We start from the raw sequence: 19812 nt of genomic DNA, 5'->3' as shown, positions 1-19812 counted from the left end.
ATAATGGTTTGGTAAAACACAAATACTAACTACTTACCAAGTGATTAGTACGTTTATTTACGATTGCATATGTACATATGTATGTATGTGTAGTTACCCTGCAAAAAATGCGATTAGTCTATGATGAATCCGGGTTGAGTCGCAATGGAGTATGTGACCAATGCCTGTTTTGATCTCTTTGTATGAGTTCAACTGTTCCCTTTTGTTTGAGCATGTCCTATGAAGACTAATTTTACCCATTTCTACCGAAAGGGATCGATATAACCAGTCCCTTTTGTACCTTTATGCGAACATATGAAGACAAGTCCCTATCGGTTCAACAAGGTCTCAAATAGGCAGCAGTTGCATTTTCGTGGCAGAAACACTATCGAAGGGTATGCGAAGCCACCAAATCTATTTGTTGAAAGTTGTTTTCCCCGTTTTTCAAAAAGGTATATATTATCCACAAATTTAGGGCGTTTTATATTAAATATTTTTTAAAATGGGCTACATAGATTTCAAACTAATCGCAACTGCAACCGAAAGGGACTAAAGGGGAGCGGAGTCCAATCTCTTTATGTATTAATCGCACGAATTTTTGCAGGGTAACTCGACCATGCATTCATACAAAGGCACGCGTTAGCTGCATACAATTAGTGAAACAAATTGCCTGCTGCAAGTAAATGTAGGCAAGCTGCTCGGCGTCACGTCATAAATGATTTTGAACTAACACTCCACTTTGAAATAAAAAAAAGGATTTTTTGATGAACGTGTAGCGCGTATTATATCGTCGCCCGCTTAGCAGAAGCATGAATGTGCCAAAATGAAATTGCTGGGAAATCGAGTTTCAAAGTTTATTGCTCTCTCAAATTTAGAAGAATTAGTTTCTAATGTAAAAACGTATCTACATATATATTATACTCACAATATGCTCTTTCAACTGAAATAACAGTTCTGCTCGCATCCCTTTTATTCTCCGAGATTTAGCCCATTAATTTTTCTGACACAACAAAAGTTTTAAAAACTGATTTAATTATTTTTTAACACAGCTATGCAAAAAAATTAAAAAATGTAGTCGGATCAGGTAATGCGGCTCATGTTTTCTATGAATTTTGATGCGCTGAGTCCGAATACGCTATAAGAATTGGCCCAACTGGTAAATTACCCTTTTTTCGGATAGCGTTGTGCCGAATCCCATTTTTTAATTATTATAGAAATAATTAAATATTTAAAATAATTAGAATTATTAGTAAAAATTAATGAATGAATGTGTGCTGTTCTTACCTTAATTTCAAAAATTGTTGAGCCATATCAACGAACGTTTCATACAAACAGGAACAGCATTACTTTGTGGTCATCGAGAAACATGAATATACCACATTTTTCTGACCCAATTTTGTGTGATTGATTTATACATTCGTGTAAACGGCATAAATTATTGGGGTTTCCATGTAAGGTAGGAAGCTGTAGATTTAAGTAGAACCTAGAGAGTCTAAAGGGTAATCCAAAGAGGCCTCGTAACACAAAATCGGAAAAATTTGACATTCATGCTTCAGGCTAGCGAGCGACGATGTAATATTTTCGAAAATATTTTAGGGGAATATAGTACGTAATATTTGCTCATACTCATGACGAATCGTGTATCCTTTCTATTTTTCTGATTTATTTAAAAAAAGTACAACATACTTCATACTTAATTTTTCAGTTAGATAATATCAGTTAAACGGAGCAAATTTTTTTTGTCAAAAATAAAAGGCTTGGTCGGATAAAGATTTAAAGTATTAATCCTATATTTAAAAATTTGGAACCAACCGATTGGTCCTAATGTCGACAATTTGAAAATATATAGTTAGTTTAAGTTTTTTTTGCGGTATTAAATTGCCAATAAATGTAATATCAATTATCCAAGTCGCTCGGAAGTCGTAGGTCGTGTTTTCACGAAGTGTCTGCTGGCTTCAGCCTTAAGCTAGCAGACACTCCCGTTTCTCGGAACCGGACGCAGCTTTAAATTTTTTTTTGCGGTACTAAATTGCCAATAAATGTAATATCAATTATCCAAGTCGTTCGGAAGTCGTAGGTCGTGTTTTCACGAAGTGTCTGTTGGCTTGAGTCTTAAGCTAGCAGACACTCCCGTTTCTCGGAACCGGACGTGGCTTTAAATTTTTTTTTGCGGTACTAAATTGCCAATAAATGTAATATCAATTATCCAAGTCGTTCGGAAGTCGTAGGTCGTGTTTTTACGAAGCGTCTGCTGGCTTGAGTCTTAAGCTAGCAGACACTCCCGTTTCTCGGAACCGGACGCAGCTTTAAATTTTTTTTGCGGTACTAAATTGCCAATAAATGTAATATCAATTATCCAAGTCGTTCGGAAGTCGTAGGTCGTGTTTTCACGAAGTGTCTGCTGGCTTGAGTCTTAAGCTAGCAGACACTCCCGTTTCTCGGAACCGGATGCAGCTTTAAATTTTTTTTGCGGTATTAAATGGCCAATAAATGTAATATCAATTATCCAAGTCGTTCGGAAGTCGTAGGTCGTGTTTTCACGAAGTGTCTGCTGGCTTGAGTCTTAAGCTAGCAGACACTCCCGTTTCTCGGAACCGGACGCAGCTTTAAATTTTTTTTTGCGGTACTAAATTGCCAATAAATGTAATATCAATTATCCAAGTCGTTCGGAAGTCGTAGGTCGTGTTTTCACGAAGTGTCTGCTGGCTTGAGTCTTAAGCTAGCAGACACTCCCGTTTCTCGGAACCGGACGCAGCTTTAAATTTTTTTTTGCGGTACTAAATTGCCAATAAATGTAATATCAATTATCCAAGTCGTTCGGAAGTCGTAGGTCGTGTTTTCACGAAGTGTCTGCTGGCTTGAGTCTTAAGCTAGCAGACACTCCCATTTCTCGGAACCGGACGCAGCTTTAAATTTTTTTTTGCGGTACTAAATTGCCAATAAATGTAATATCAATTATCCAAGTCTTTCGGAAGTCGTAGGTCGTGTTTTTACGAAGTGTCTGCTGGCTTGAGTCTTAAGCTAGCAGACACTCCCGTTTCTCGGAACCGGACGCAGCTTTAAATTTTTTTTTGTGGTACTAAATTGCCAATAAATGTAATATCAATTATCCAAGTCGTTCGGAAGTCGTAGGTCGTGTTTTTACGAAGTGTCTGCTGGCTTGAGTCTTAAGCTAGCAGACACTCCCGTTTCTCGGAACCGGACGCAGCTTTAAATTTTTTTTGCGGTACTAAATTGCCAATAAATGTAATATCAATTATCCAAGTCGTTCGGAAGTCGTAGGTCGTGTTTTTACGAAGTGTCTGCTGGCTTGAGTCTTAAGCTAGCAGACACTCCCGTTTCTCGGAACCGGATGCAGCTTTACATTTTTTTTTGCGGTACTAAATTGCCAATAAATGTAATATCAATTATCCAAGTCGTTCGGAAGTCGTAGGTCGTGTTTTCACGAAGTGTCTGCTGGCTTGAGTCTTAAGCTAGCAGACACTCCCGTTTCTCGGAACCGGACGCAGCTTTAAATTTTTTTTTGCGGTACTAAATTGCCAATAAATGTAATATCAATTATCCAAGTCGTTCGGAAGTCGTAGGTCGTGTTTTCACGAAGTGTCTGCTGGCTTGAGTCTTAAGCTAGCAGACACTCCCGTTTCTCGGAACCGGACGCAGCTTTAAATTTTTTTTTGCGGTACTAAATTGCCAATAAATGTAATATCAATTATCCAAGTCGTTCGGAAGTCGTAGGTCGTGTTTTCACGAAGTGTCTGCTGGCTTGAGTCTTAAGCTAGCAGACACTCCCGTTTCTCGGAACCGGACGCAGCTTTAAATTTTTTTTTGCGGTACTAAATTGCCAATAAATGTAATATCAATTATCCAAGTCGTTCGGAAGTCGTAGGTCGTGTTTTTACGAAGTGTCTGCTGGCTTGAGTCTTAAGCTAGCAGACACTCCCGTTTCTCGGAACCGCACGCAGCTTTAAATTTTTTTTTGTGGTACTAAATTGCCAATAAATGTAATATCAATTATCCAAGTCGTTCGGAAGTCGTAGGTCGTGTTTTTACGAAGTGTCTGCTGGCTTGAGTCTTAAGCTAGCAGACACTCCCGTTTCTCGGAACCGGAAGCAGCTTTAAATTTTTTTTTGCGGTACTAAATTGCCAATAAATGTAATATCAATTATCCAAGTCGTTCGGAAGTCGTAGGTCGTGTTTTCACGAAGTGTCTGCTGGCTTGAGTCTTAAGCTAGCAGACACTCCCGTTTCTCGGAACCGGACTCAGCTTAAAATTTTTTTTTGCGGTACTAAATTGCCAATAAATGTAATATCAATTATCCAAGTCGTTCGGAAGTCGTAGGTCGTGTTTTCACGAAGTGTCTGCTGGCTTGAGTCTTAAGCTAGCAGACAATCCCGTTTCTCGGAACCGGACGCAGCTTTAAATTTTTTTTGCGGTATTAAATTGCCAATAAATGAGGTATAAATTATTTAATATATAATATTGTTGTTTACTATAGTGTGTCTGCCACCTTAATAGGACCCCCAGGGTGTTGGGAATAAGGCTTTAGTTTGATTCTTTTGGATTTTGTAATAATTTTATGTTTATTTTATTTTAAATAGCTCCCATGGCTACCTTATCATGCAAAAATTTAAACTTAGAAAAAAATTAAATAAATACACATGAAAAGTTAGATAATGAAGTGAAAACAAAACAAACAAATTCATTGAAGTCAATCTGATTGGTGACACTTTTGCTTTTCATAAAGCGTTGAATAATAAAAGAAAAATTTAAATAGAGCAGAGAAACAACAAAAGAAGCAGTAACACAAACAATAAAGCGCTTTGTGATGCATAAATCAGAGCGCATGCGCGCCATCGCACGCGCGCAATATTTCAACGAGCCACACAAACCACCTCCCACCCAGTTTAACTAAAAGCGAGCAAATGATTGAGTACAAGCTGCTACTGTGCATCAAACGTACAACAACAAAACTCAGTGTTTCTTGTATAAGATTTTTTATTTTCTGCAAACAAGGAAATATCTTTTAACTGCTGGTGGTATTGGTTGCCAACATTCAACTTTTCATAGGCGACAACAATGCATAGTTAAATGAGTGCTGATACAGTTTCACATGTCACGCGTTGATTGCACATAAACCTGTTGTTGGAATGGGGAACCCGGCGATGGCGCTTGCACTTTTACTACTCATTCAGCTGACTCCACTGCACGATCATCTCTATTAAACAGATTTTTTCTTTAAACATTTTTTTTGTGGCATTTTGTTGTGCCTTACTCCGCATTTACCGCATTCCCACAACCAAGCAGCCAGCCAGCCAAGTCATGTAAACAACAATGGGCTAACAAAGCATGCAACATTCAACCCAGAAAAAAGTACACCATGAAACGGGTACATGCATGGGTGTTTGTGTCTGGCAATATAACTTGGCCACCAAAGAGTGGTAAACCTACTTGCACTTTTCTTTCATTACCACACATTTTTTTTTTTTTTTGCACTTTTATGCTTGTTTTTGTATTTTTTAAACATTCATTGTTGTCTGTTTGTTGTTACATCATAGCTATCAAATAATACTTAAGTTGTTTTATGAAATAGCGATAATAACAAATTTCTTATTACTTACATTTACGAGATTTTCGCGTCGTATTTCATCAACTTCATCACGTTTTGAGATTCTTTTCTTCCAGTCATCCTCTCCGCTCTTTTGCAAAGCTGCAAGTCGATCGGCGATCGAACCCTTCTTGCAGCCGACTGCGATTGTGCGTTGATCGGGTCCCATAACCTAGAGAGGGAGAGAGATATGTATGTTAAAAAATAAAATAAAAAATACAATACGAAAATGGAAATAAAAATAAATGTGTATGTATGTGTAACTTATGGGCATCCAACGTTCCTAACTAAACTGGACGAAGAATTAAAAGGCGGCACTCGTGCTCACTCGGTTTTTTTTTGGCCTCATACAATTTTACGAAACTGCAAGTCAGGCTCAAACTATTGATATTTCAGCATATATCTATACAGAATTTTTGCAAACTTGGCGGTGCCACGCCCATATTAGGAAAAATTTAATTTCGCTATATCTCCGTAATTATTTGAAGCAAGTATCGAATTTTTCATATAGAAATCCATATATGAGGAAATTTGAAGGGGGAGAGCAGGTGTATGTGTATTATTGGTGCCAGTGGCAGTGATAGTCGGTGTGAGAGTAGGAATAGGAAAGAGAATGGGAGTGAGAGTGGCATCGGAGTGGGAGTAGGAGTTTAAGTGCATGTGAGAGTAGGAATTGGAACTGGAGTTACAGTGGAAGTGTGACTTGGAGTTCGAGTGAAAGCTGGAGTTGCGGTGGGAGTGGCAAAGAGATTGCCTTTCAAAGTTCTGACATTCACACCAGTGCACCTGTGATAACCACACACGTTCACAAATTTATAAAATGCGGATGTGGTAAAAATTATATAAGTCAAACGAGCGATTTTATTAGCTGTGAAACGAGCGTTTGGAATGTTTGTGTGAGGTTCTCGCCCAACGGCATTGATTTGGCCAGTGATGTTCATAAACATACCATTTCGCTGACAATGAGAAAAATGCCTTCTATTATAGTAAACACAAAAAGACATTCGATCACTTGGTTGTTGACGCCCGGTTATTAGGCACACTTGGAATTAAAACGCCCAGGTGTTTGTCTACTAAATGATCTAGCACAGAAAGTGCTATATCATATCACTCTCCTCAATGGAAAATGGAAATATTGAATTGTAATATTTGCTAATCTGAGTCATGTGTTAACATCATGTCAAGTGACCTGCAAGCAATCCTAGCAGGCTGGTCAATGAAAACAAATACCCAAGTCTTCTGAGATGGTTGGCATCATGGCTGTTATTTCTAACATCATAGTCCATTATCCTTAGCGCTGTGAATACCTCAGCCTGGAAAAGAGAAACATCAAAAAAATAGTTCGAGGCCATAGCCGTATCAGCCCTACATAGTTTGACATACGTTTTTGGGACATCCCTATTAATTCTGGAATGTGTGAAGCTGGGCTTGGTATTGGAATTTAGCCTATATTGTGCCTCGCTCAACTCAACATTAAAGAATATCTTCAGTAAAAGCCCCAGTAGCATAGAATTCAGCTGCATTGTTGTATGGTGGATCCGTTTCCTTTAATTCTGTAGGTGACTTTAAAGAACTCCCCACAATATATGGTCAGAGCAGATCATGTTTTATCAACTTATCTTTGAAGCTGTCGAGAACAAACAAGCCTAAACACGAACGGTCACTGAGACTAGCTAGATGTAAATAGGTATGATTCGTTTTCGACTTCGCCGTTGTGCCATCTTCAGTGCCAATTTTCGATCTGCTCTTTTTATGTCCATTGTAGTGCTTTTATAGATTTTAGGTACAGGCGGCACAGATCATGACTTAGCCAGCGTAACCTATGGATTTTATTCGTTTCACTATCTGCTTAGAGCTCATACAGCTCATCATTATACACCATTTAATTAATACCCGACATCCGCATCACTTACAGGACCATTAATTCTGCGAGGAACTTTTCTCTTGCATGCCCCAAGAGTCATCTCATCTTCTCTCGATACCATCCATGATTTCGAGTCATATATCAGGAGATGTATGATGAACGACTTTTAAAGCGAGCTTTTTCTTCGCCGAGAGAGGATTTTTCAATTGCTTACTCAGTCCAGAGTATCACTTCTTGGCAAGAGCTATTCTCTTTTCGATGCCTAAACTAAAATTGTTTTCGCTGTTAGCAGACGAAGTCCTTCAAAGTATCGAATTTATACCTCTCAACAGTGACTTGGCTGCTAAGGCACGAACGAACCGATTTCTTCTTGGTTTACAGCAAGTACTTCTTCTTGTCCTCGTTCACCGAAAGACCGCCATGTTTTGTCGCTTTTACCAATTCAGAGGGCAGAACTTATCACGTACTGAGATATCATACTGTTAAGAATATTAGCAAAACTAAGGAGTGCTGCCATCTCTAAGCCGATGCTAAGCAGTGACGTCAATTCACATCCATAGATCAATCATTATGTATCTACATAAACGAAACAATAATTCCGTCTACACATATGTACCATGTACGTATACGAGCAGCGGAGAGTCAATGCAAAAACACATGCATATATCTGAGATGCTCCTATAAGTATGCAATGAGAAAAACTATAAAATTGTGCAATTGCAGTTACAGCTGAGAAGTTTGAGAGCTGCTGGACTAGTAGATTCTGGAAGCGCCTAGAAGATGTATAAAATTGTGCAATTATAGTTACAGCTGAGAAGTTTGAGAGCTGCTGGACTAGTAGATTCTGGAAGCGCCTAGGAGATGCGAAGGTTGAAATCAAAGAGTATAAAAGGCGACAATTGTAGTGGCGCTGGAATTCAGTTTGATTTGAGTTGCCAAGCAGTTTCGTTATTAAGCAAGCTATTCGTCGCACAGTTTGAGTGTTATTGTGAAGTACTTTAATAAAGGCCATTTTGCATTATTACAAATTGGAGTTATTTATTCAACAGTTTAGTGATTCGAACTTAGCAGAGGATTGCAAATAAGAGGATTTGCAAGTAAAATTCGTAACAATACTATAATGGAGGGAGATTTAACTGACTTGGTGGTTACTCCAAAAGCTCGTTCTAATGAGAGCAAAGTTGTAAGATGGGCTCATTCTAAACTGCTTAGAAGTATTGGTATTGAAGACGTGGACAATCTAGTTTTTCCTCTGAATAACTGTATATAAAACGAAGAGTCCTAAACGCCACTAAACACCGTCTGAACTGAGCTGGTGCCTCGGGATATGCATCTCTATTTAGTGCATATTGTCTTTAAAGCGCCTTTAAAAGTGCTTTGACACTCCATAAGCATCGCTGATTTTAAATTTAGATACATAAAAGCAATAATCATAAAAAATTTGATATCTCTACAAAAATAAAGTTTAAATTATCTTGTATGACTCACACACACACACTCACCTGTGTAAAACTACGTTGAAGACCACCTTGTAAGAATGCTGGTATAGCAGTGGGATTACGTGCCTGCGCAGCCCTACCTTCAAATGACTCTTGTTGCTGTTGTGGCTGTTGATCTCGTTGTTGTTGTTGTAAGCTTTGTGCGTATGGTAGGTTAATGCGCGCCGAATCGGACTTAAGTTGTTCTACGTGTTGTTGTTCTAGCGTTTTATCGACATGCCGTAACTTGACGAAACCTCCACTACCCAACGGTGGTAATTGTGGGCCAAAGCCAATAGCAACACCGCCCGTTGGTGCAACAATATCGGAATGACTTTTACTTTTAGCAATCAAAGAAGAGCTGCAAATAGAGAAAAAGTGAGGGGGTGACGAATTAGAAATTAAATACGGAAGCTATTATATACATAGTAATGATAGTTTATGTTTATTATCAATTAAAAAGAAATTATGTAAAAGAAAAACGCAACAGTTTGTCTAGTGGAGTGTTTAGTGTTGCTCGGTTGGAAGATACTTGAGCATGGCTGCTAAACTGCTAAAGTCTATAACACGCAAAGTGGTAAATAATTTTCCAACAAAATATTTTTTAAAAGCTTTGATAATACACATTTTCTTTTTTCACTTTTTTCTACTCTTTAAGGTGGTAGACAAATTACTTAAGACTCATTCATAGCCTGCCAAGCGAGTTAAGTGAATGATGCAACAAAGCATAACAGATTATCTAAGTACTGATTAGAGGTTTACGCTGATCACTTTATCGGCTTTAGCGGCGTAGGCTCTATTATATACCGGCGGCGACGGTGTGGGCGGCGCGACGACGTACGCCGGTGTTCTTACTTTAGAAAGCTTGCTTTTTCTATTTAAAAAAATAATATTTAGGAGAGGGTTTATTTGCATGTATTTAAGGAAATCAACGTTTTGGCCATTTGCCTCAAAAACTCGCAGATCGTTCAAAAATTTTCAGGAGTAGCCCTTTGAACCTAACCACGGTCTTTGGAATTGATACTGCTTCGTCTGCTGAAAAGAAATAGAGATACATAAAATGGTCACACGTTTGTCTGTATATTTCGTGCAAAGCATAGTTTCACCTGTGGTTAACTCCTAATAATCGTAGCAAACACAGTTTCTTTAAATCATTTGTGGCTCCTTGGCGGTCACGCACAAAGGCGACTTACGGTTGCTATTAATGGTCTTTTAATACTCATGACTCTCGTGGCACAAGTAGCCTCCAGTTTTTTCGGCTGTTTTTAAGAGCAACAATTCCCGATGTGCAAACAGTAGCAATCCCGACCACCAGTCGCTACCACGCCTCCTGACCCTCACACCATATGCCAGCACAGAAGCTATAGGACTGCGACTTTGAACTCATACCTTCGTCGACGTCACTGTCCTAGAAGCTCTAGGTGTAGCTCCGGAGACTTTCTAAGCTGTCGCTCTATGCTGCCGAGCTACACCAGAGAAACACCTTGAAGCGTTAGGGAGTGACTATTCGGCCAAGGATGCCGGCCTCTAAATCATAAGCAGTTTAAGTGGATGTCATTGCGTAACTCATGGGTGAAAATCGTATAATCCTCGGCGCATCTACATAACTAAATTTTACAAGGACCCTGGATACAATTTTTAAAATGTAGACCAAAGTTTGCAGACGTTTGTTTGTGTTCACAACATTGATTTCAATAGTCTTCGTTAAATCAAAACAATATTTTAGAAAGGATGACCGCGTAGCTTCAGTTTTCAGACTAGTTCGACTGTCCACTGCGTTATGGTAGTAGCACACACGGTCATTAGTTCGACTGTCTTGGGAAAGCTTTTTCTTCACCACTTCGAGTGTTCTTGCGAAGGACACAGCCTCACCTGGTAAATACATATATGTGCCTACGTATTCACATTTGTAAAAGGAGCCGTAACGCGTAGGTTATATTTAAACTTGGTTGTAGGCTATAAACAATGTGATTCGCTCCAAGGCACTAGTTTTGGATAGGGCCGCCAACTTTAGGAAATGTCAAACCGGGCGACTTGAGTGTTGAAGGATGAAGTGTTAACATTTCAGACGCTATTGTAAAGTTTCGCAAATAAACAACAGGTGTTTAAATATATGCCCGATTGATTTTTCAAACCCTTCTCATACGTACATATATCCTCAACTTAAGTATGAGGTAAGAAACATTTCAAAGGAGTGTTTATGCGCCTAGAACCTACTAAAGGATTTTGCATCACTGATTTCGCTTATTCCTTCAGCCAATCGTAATGTAATTATACCTTTCATGAACATGAAATGGTATATTAACTTTGGTCCGATGTTTGTAACGTTGGGAAATATAGAAGATAGACTCACCATTAAGTATACCGAATTGGTCAGGACGACGAACTGAGTTGATATAGCCATGTCCGTCTGTCCGTCCGTCTGTCTGTTTGAACGCAAACTAGTCCCTCAAATTTTGAGATATCTCAATGAAATTTGGTACAAGGATGTATTTTTGTATTATATTAGACATTTGTCGGATCCGGTAGGATCGGACCACTATAACATATATCTTCCATACAACCGATCGTTCAGATAAGACGATTTTGGCCATTCCTGCCGCAACTTAGAAAGTATAAACGTGAAACTCGGTGATATATATTCTAATAGATCATAGAAGATATCCTGAAAAAATTACTTTGATCGGAGCTATATATAGTATATATCCCATACAACCGATCGTTCAGATAGCCATTTCTTCCTTAATTTCCAATATAAAAACGTCAAATTTGGCGATATTTATTCTAATATATCATAGAAGATTTCCTGAAAAAATCACTTTGATCGGAGCTATATGTATATAGTATATACCTATCCCATACAACCGATCGTTCAGATAGAAAGATTTTTGGCCATTTCTCCCCTTTCCTGTAAAAATCATGTCTATCGGAGCTATATATAATATATATCCCATACAACCGATCGTTCAGATAAGGGGGTTTTTTGCCATTTTTTATTTTATATTTATCTTAAAAATCGTTTAGATATGTACATCTATTCACTATATATTTCTTATTTTATACATCCGATTATTTGGAGATTACGAACGGGATAAGATTATTGTTCAGCGCCATTCATGAAAGGTATCAAGTCTTCGGCACAGCCGAAGACAGTCCCGTCCTTACTTGTTTTTTTTTTTTAAATCGGCACCTTTTTTGGATAATTTGCTTTTTTTTAACAATTTTATTATAAAAATTTTCTTTTAGTGTTTTGTTTTAATAACTTGGTGAATTGGGTGATACAAAGTCCGTGTTAGCGCCTGTTTTTTTTGAATACCTTATGAACAGTTAGATGGAGTTAAATTCCGCAATTAGTTTCTTAAAGGTGGCAGTGATGCGCATCCGTTGATACCACTTTCGACCATATCCGACCAATTTTCGACATGAACAATAAATGGCCTAAACAGTCTTAAACGAGTAGAAAATATAGCAACGCGCCGGACGCCGCCGCCGCCACCGCGCTGATATTTTTGACATTCGGCGGCGGCGTATATCTCTAGTACTGATATATGCATGGGTGTGGGTAGCCATGCATGTACAGACGCATGGGCGTAGTCAGTTGTCGGCGAGAGAAGATGTTTGGGCACCTACCTGGTAGGTGTAGCGACACAACGCCCGATTTTGCTTCACTTTATTTGATTTTAGTTTTTTTTTTATTAATTTTATTTAATTTTCTTTTATTAACTTAATTTTTTTATTAGTTTTATTTTTTATTAATTTATTTTTTTATTTGTTATTTTTATTTATTTTTTCCTTATCTGATTTTATTTTATATAATATATTTAATTTTTTGCTTTTAATTTAATTTAATTTTGTTTTATTTTATTTAATTTTTTTATTTTATTTTAATTTATTTTATTTTTATTCTTTTTTTTATTTTTTTTCTTATTGTTTATTTAATTTTTTTTTCATTATTATTTTTTCATTTTGGTTTATTCTATTTTATTTTATTTTATTTTTTAATGTGAATTACATATTTTATATAATTTACATGGTGACTAAGTGCGCGGACGGCTTCACAAGGTTTTTCCCGTTTCTTTCGTTGAAGACCATCTTGACAGTCTGGCTAGTACCAGAAAGTGGTAGTCGCGGAGGGTACCGGGTTTATGACCTGCAAAGGATTCGCCACATCCTCAACACCCCCTAACCTGCGGGACGTGTTTTTGCGCTACAACAGTAACAACAACAAAACCATCCCAGCTTTAGATTTTCTCAGTAGAGCCAAGTCCTGCATAAGATTATCCACGACGGAGCTTTACTGGGAGCAGCTTACTAAGTGCTGGATAATACAGAGCCCAAGTTACCCGATGGACGTCTTGACAAAGTTATCGACAGAAAAAGAAGAAGAAGGTTGTTCAAAGTAGAACAACTGCAGAAGAATACCCAGCCGGTATCTTTGCTAACTGGAAACAAGTCCTTCAAGCGGAGACAAAATAAGCTCATGTTAGGCATCAGAGATACGAAGCTAAAACTTTTTCCGGCGTTGAGTGTACCTGCCAGACTACAACATGGAGGATATCGATTATGACAAGAAGTTCCTAGGGAAAATCAACCTTATGGTTGGAGGGTTGGTCAAAGTTTCCCGTGTCTGATGTTGATGAAAAGCACGCCTAAATTGTCTCAGACAGCTTTATAGTCTTTTTCAAAGAGGAAGGCATTGTTATCTGGCTAGTACACGAACATTGGGTGTGGTGCCCAAATATTAAACGCCTGCAAACCAGGTAGCTAGAATCTATTCTACACTCATGGAAAATAGAAAAAGGAGAACCTATATCTCTTTTAGGAGTATCCTTAAAGCTATCTTCATACCTAATTTCAGTTTTTACGACGTTGCGGTGATGACGGTGGTGTCATAAAAGGGGTAAAGCTTAACAATAGCATCGGCGTACATGGCTCATGCGCGGCTCGCACCCAGCTCCGAGGTGCAACCAGTTATGAGAGGAGTAACCAGCAAGGAGCAGCTTTTCATGGGCTATGACATCAACGATAGGCTTGCGTTGTGCGGCAACAGCGAGTAGTTAAATGAATGAGATGAGTTCATTTTGTAACGAGGGTGATTCTTCTACCTTTATTGTTCGGAGTTCAGAGTACTCTACAGGTCGAGAGGGCTTTGATTTTATAATATCAACTGGCACCTTGGAACTATCAGTAAGGAACTGGGCGATGTCTGTAAAAATTCCCTATCGGATTTTCGTACGAGTTTTGAATCTGATTGGAAAGAATATCTTTAAGCCTTTTAGACAGGGTAGTAAGTGTAGGCTTTTGTAGAAAGAAGATTCTCATCCAATATAAAATCTAGACGACTCGGTAAGTCTCTAGAAAAAGAAAGTCAAGGTAGCGTACAACGTTCCCTGTCCAGGTCAAACCTCAGGAATGTTTTCAAAGACTGTTACTCGTGGATTAACTTCCAGGAGTATAGGCCCCCGAAGAAGAAAAGTAAAAATTTCTAGCTCAATGCGCAGAGAAGAAGATGGCAAGAATATTACGAGTACTCAACAAGGCTTTCTAAGATTCTTGCCAGCAAAATTTCAAATAAGACTTTTGGGAACCGCACTAACAAGCCAACCTAATATAAACGCACGCAAGTCATTTTCTGTCAAAAATGTCTCATACACATACAACTTGTATGAGAGCAACCCAAAATGAATTTGCTGCGTGAAAGCCAAACACGATTTCGAATTTTTGTTCTGCGTGACATTTAGATTTGACGTTTGCACACATACTTTACATTGTCGCAACGCATGCTTATTTGGGTTAGGGCAAAAAACACCGGTTGTTTGCGTGCGCTAAAAAAACGCAGTGCGATTTTATTAGGTTGGCTTATAATGGAGCATGGGCAGGATCAAAAATTTTAGAGGCTCACTTTTCGGATTGTCAATGCCTCTTAAGTCCTATGCAGTGTTTCTGTTAGGGGATCAGTGACCCCACTCCCCCCCCCCCCCTCACTGCCTCTATACATACGCAACTATACAATAGTGTAAGGTGCCTTAGCCATAAGGTAGAATGCAACAAATGACTTCATAGTACGCCCCAAAACCTCTAAACCAACTGCGACTTGAAGCAACTCACAAGCTGACAACTGACGACTAATGAGCACTTGTAAGTTGCAACGGTCTGATTTTTACGTTTTAAGTTTTTTTTGTTTTTGGGGAACGGTTGCATTGGAATGTTGCAATGTAGCCTTGTGTGTAAGTTAGATAAAGTGTAATGTGTATGAGTGCTGCATGAACTGACACTCGAGGCGCCAAGAACATCCATTCAGTTTACTTTCTCAGCTGCAAAAAATTACACAGGGTTAAGCGCAAAAAAAAATGAAAATACAAAAACAAAATGTGGCACTAATGCGAAAATCGTGACCATGCAGTATTCACTGCAAGCTGTTCAAATGGGTTTTATGCGCCAAAGGGTAACCATTTTCCGCAAACTGATAAAAATACAATCAGATTAGACTGCATTAGAATGCGACTACAGCTGCCGTTCAAAAAATACAGGGTGTCTTTTCAGTGGCAGAATAAGGAAACAGTTTCCACAACAGAGGTAGCTTTATCAGATACAAATAATTATCGGATTGACGAACAACCAGTACCTACAAATTATTGTTTTTTTATCGGTTTATTATCGATAACAAACTATTTTCGTAGAGTTATCGGTTCTTTATTCGCATCTTATTGCCAAGTCATTGGTTTATTATTTGTTTCTTTTCGGCTTGTTAAGGGATGGGTTACAGCTGTTTCATTCATTTTATATTGAAGTTTTATCGATATCTGTTTTATAACAAACCGATGAACAGTCGATAGCAAATCTATAACAAGTTGATTGCACTCCGATAGAAAAGCGGCAAATTTATGATACCAAATCGGGAATTTGTTGGCAAAAAATTATAACCTTTCGATAAAAAATCGACATTCCAATAACATACCGAGCATTTCTTGATAACAAATCGATACATGTTTGATAATAAAACCATAACTTTTCTATAAAGAAGCGATAACTTTTGAAAACAAATCGATAACTTTTCGATAAATAATCGACATCGTTTCTATAATAAGTCGATACTTTTTTGATAAGGAATCGATAACATTTCGCTGGCATAACTTTAGCTAATCGATAAACTTTTGATAAAGAACATATGATTTTTCTGTAACAAATCGATAACTTTTAAGAAATAAATCGATTACTTTTTGAGGAAAATCGATAAAGGTGCGTTAGTAAATTGATAACTTCTCAATAATAAACCGATAACTCGCCAATAAGAAATAACAAACTCATTGATATCTTTTGTTCGATAACAAATCGATAATTGTCTAGATGAAAGCATGAAATCCACAGGGGATGACAAAATGAATTAATCAATTGAAGAGCTCCAACTTTTTACGGAGAATGGAAGTAAGCTTCACCATGTTAGTCCTCATCTCCATAAAACATATCAGGGAATCGAAAAAGGAATTTATTGTTCAGTCACGAATGGATGGGGTCGATGCACCCAGGCCAGAAACAGAAGTATACGCAAATTAAGAATTGAAGTACTACGAAGAGTTTGCAATACATTATTCCCTACAAAGCATCGTGCGATTAATCGCCTAAAGGGAGTGGTCTCCGGCTGATCTCTTTTGCCTACATTGGGGTATAATTGGTCCACTCTAATCCTGATTGCATACAGTTGGTATTAGCCAGTTTGAAATTTATGAAGCCAATGTTAAGAAACAATAACGAATCGGCAGTAAAATGGCTAAAAGGAAACAAATTAATGCAATTTAAACGTATTTCATTTTATAATGAAGTTTTATCGATATCTGTTTCATAACAAACCGATGAGCCATCGATAGCAAATCGATAACAAGTTGATTGCACTCCGTTAAAAAAGCGAAAAATTTACGATACCAAATCGGCAACTTGTTGATAAAAAATTATAAATTTCGATTACTTTTCGATAAAAAATCAACTTTCCGATAATATACCGAGCATTTTTTGATAACAAATCAATACATTTTTGACAGTAAAATTATAACTTTTTTTATAATGAAACGATAACTTTTCGAGAGATAATCGACATCTTTTCGATAATAAATCGATAATTTTTTGATAAAAACTCGATAACTTTTCGCTGGTATAAATTTAACAAATCGACTTTTCTATAACGAATCGATAACTTTTAAGAAATAAATCGATAATTTTTTGATGAATAATCGATAATGTTGCGATAATAAATCGATAACGTCTCAATAATAAACCGATAATTCGCCAATAAAAAATCAGAAATTCATTGATATCCTTTGTTGTCGATAGCAAATTTATAACACTTCGAAAACACATCGATAATTCTCTATACCTCGTCGCACATCAAAAAGTATGAAATCAAGAGGAGATGACAAAATGGATTAATCAATTGAAGAGCTACAACCTTATTTTGGAGATAGGACCTTCACTATCACCGTCCTCATTTACATAAAACAAAAACACGTCAGGGAATCGACACAGGAATTTATTGTAGTCATGAATTGATGGGGTTGATGAACCCAGACCAGGAACAGAAGTATACGCAAACTAAGAAGTGAAGTACTGCGAAGAGTTTGCAATACATTAGTCCCTACAAATCATCGTGCGATTAATAGCCTAAAGAGAGTGGTCTGCGAATGATCTCTTTTACCTACATTGGTGTATAATTGATACGCTCTCGTCCTGTTTGGATACAGTTGGTACTAGTCTGTTTGAAATTTATGAAGCCTATGTCAAGAAACAATAAAGAAAAATGGATAAAATGAAACAAATTAGTGAAACTTAAACGAGTTATTGAAGTAAATTGTGGAGTCACACACTGAGTCTAAAATACTGGTACTTTATGTTCCATTATCGTAGAATTTCTTTTTGTTTTATTTTTCTAGAAAACCAACACGATAAAAAATTAAATACTTTGTATTCAAATTTCAAAAAATTATATAATTATGAAGAATTCTCGTACGAGTACGAGAACATGTTAAACAATACCCTTAGGGATATAAACGAGGTCCCATCCGACGCTACCCGTTCAGGCATTAAGGGCTCTCCGCAGGTATTGCATGAAAATAGGAGTAGCCAAGAAGTTTTGACGACTCATGATGATTCACGCGCAATACACATAGAATATTGAACTTTACTTATTGTTTTTAATAAATGTTTAATTTTGTTGGTTGGTTTGCTTTCTGTAATATCACTTTTCATTAAGAAACAATTCACAATCAATTATTTCTTAGAAAAACCGGAGTTGCCGGGTGAATTTGTTCCAAAAAATTTTTAGAAAATAGTATTTGAAATTTCTTAAGAGCTGCGTATTGCATGAGAAAATTTGACAAACGAAATTTTACTTAAGCATTTCTTGAGTGTTATTTTGTACGGATTTTTTGGTGTTCTTTAGAACTGCATACTTCTCTTAAACAGGTACAGTTTTCTCTCCATAGGGCATACTCATATAAAAGGGATCACTTCAACCCATACAAAGAGAACGAACCTGGCTATAATCTCTTTTGCGACTCATCCCGGATTTATCCTAGACTAATCACATATTTACAGTGAAACGATTGACTTACAGCGTTAGCTTAATCACAATATTCATGACGTTTCCTCAGTGTTATGAATAGAATTAATATTTCCACTTTTTCGCTTGTATTATCTTTATCACTTTGCTTGTTTTCTTATTTAAGTTTGAGTTTCACTTTTCCGCTAAACACAACTGGCCAAAATGGTTTACGAAACTAGAATGACGTACAAAAACTTGTCAAGTCTTCGATGATATCTCATCTTGAATCCTTCTTCAATACCCTATAATACCAATTTAACTGAATCCTAAATTTTTAAATAGATATGTTTGTTAGTAAATTAGTAAACATTGAAATTGTTTGCATAAAAATATAGGACAGTAAAAATGTATGTACAGTGTAGTACTTGGAACCTTTTCCATGCAAACATGAGACAATGATGATTCACAATCAAGAAAACCTTAATTTATCAACTTTTAGGTTGCATTGTGTTATTAATGTGAAAAACATCTACTCAAACATTTATACATAACAACATACATACATATCTTTGTACACACGAAAATACGTATTTATCAAATTTGAGCCTCTTGAGATAACAGAAAGTGATTGTCAGGTATGTAAACAAACTCTAACAGAGCTCACATATTCAGGTCAGTGCAGCAAGTGTATGTGCATTATACGATGTCCGCACGGAGCCTCTCATTCTAAGTTCATTCTCTCATTAACTGTTCAGCGTCGAACTAAATGCCGAGCTTAGTTAAATAAATAAATAAAATAATTTAAAAATATGTTTAAGTTAAACGGTTTTATTGAAAACAATACTTGCATGAAGTAATAATAATACTAAAAGCTAGAAAATAATTAGGTAGGTCCTAGGTACTAGTCATCACACTCCTCATCAACCTAGGGCGTTGATCAGACAATTAAATAAAAGCGTTGGAGCGTTTTTAGTCTTTATTTAATTGTCTATTATTTCTCTTTCTATTTAGTTCATTTAGTGACTCATTATTACAAGGACTCTTTCCTGACAGTTTGTTACAATCTAAGTCCTCAATACATAATCTTTCCAAAGACTTTACTCGACTCTGCGCCACGTATGCTTGTCCCTCCTCCACCTCCAAAATATTTTGATGTCACTTCTACCGGACTGTATGTAATAATTGTTTCAAATATGAGCCAAATCGGACATCATAGGTCGCTTTCTATTCATGTATGTATATGGACCAAATCGGACCACAAAAACGATTTTTTTTAATATCTCGATCTTTGCGCCACCTAGGCGCGATTTTTTTCATAGGTCGCTTTCTATTCTTGTATATATTATGTGTTCC

General features: G+C 37.1%; 2 protein-coding genes across 29 annotated transcripts in view; one reads left to right on the top strand and one right to left on the bottom strand.

Moving 5' to 3' along the window:
* The window catches only part of LOC137251880 (supervillin-like), a 505292-nt gene that overhangs the window by 133768 nt on the left and 351712 nt on the right, over positions 1–19812 (bottom strand). For all 26 annotated transcript variants that reach the window (XM_067786789.1, XM_067786791.1, XM_067786794.1 and 23 more), the window contains 2 exons: positions 8952–9288; positions 5599–5757 (listed from right to left, as the gene is read on the bottom strand). In XM_067786789.1, coding sequence (XP_067642890.1) covers positions 5599–5757; positions 8952–9288 — 496 coding nt within the window. The remainder of the gene's footprint in view (positions 1–5598; positions 5758–8951; positions 9289–19812) is intronic.
* Positions 1–19812, top strand: part of LOC137251888 (threonine-rich protein) — a 372454-nt gene that overhangs the window by 289910 nt on the left and 62732 nt on the right. The window lies entirely within an intron of this gene.

Source organism: Eurosta solidaginis, chromosome 5 (genome assembly GCF_040869045.1).
Source record: "Eurosta solidaginis isolate ZX-2024a chromosome 5, ASM4086904v1, whole genome shotgun sequence".
In the NCBI taxonomy this organism is placed as follows: domain Eukaryota; kingdom Metazoa; phylum Arthropoda; class Insecta; order Diptera; family Tephritidae; genus Eurosta; species Eurosta solidaginis.
The sequence above is the reverse complement of the archived record's forward strand: the minus strand, read 5'-3'. Positions and strand labels throughout refer to the sequence as shown.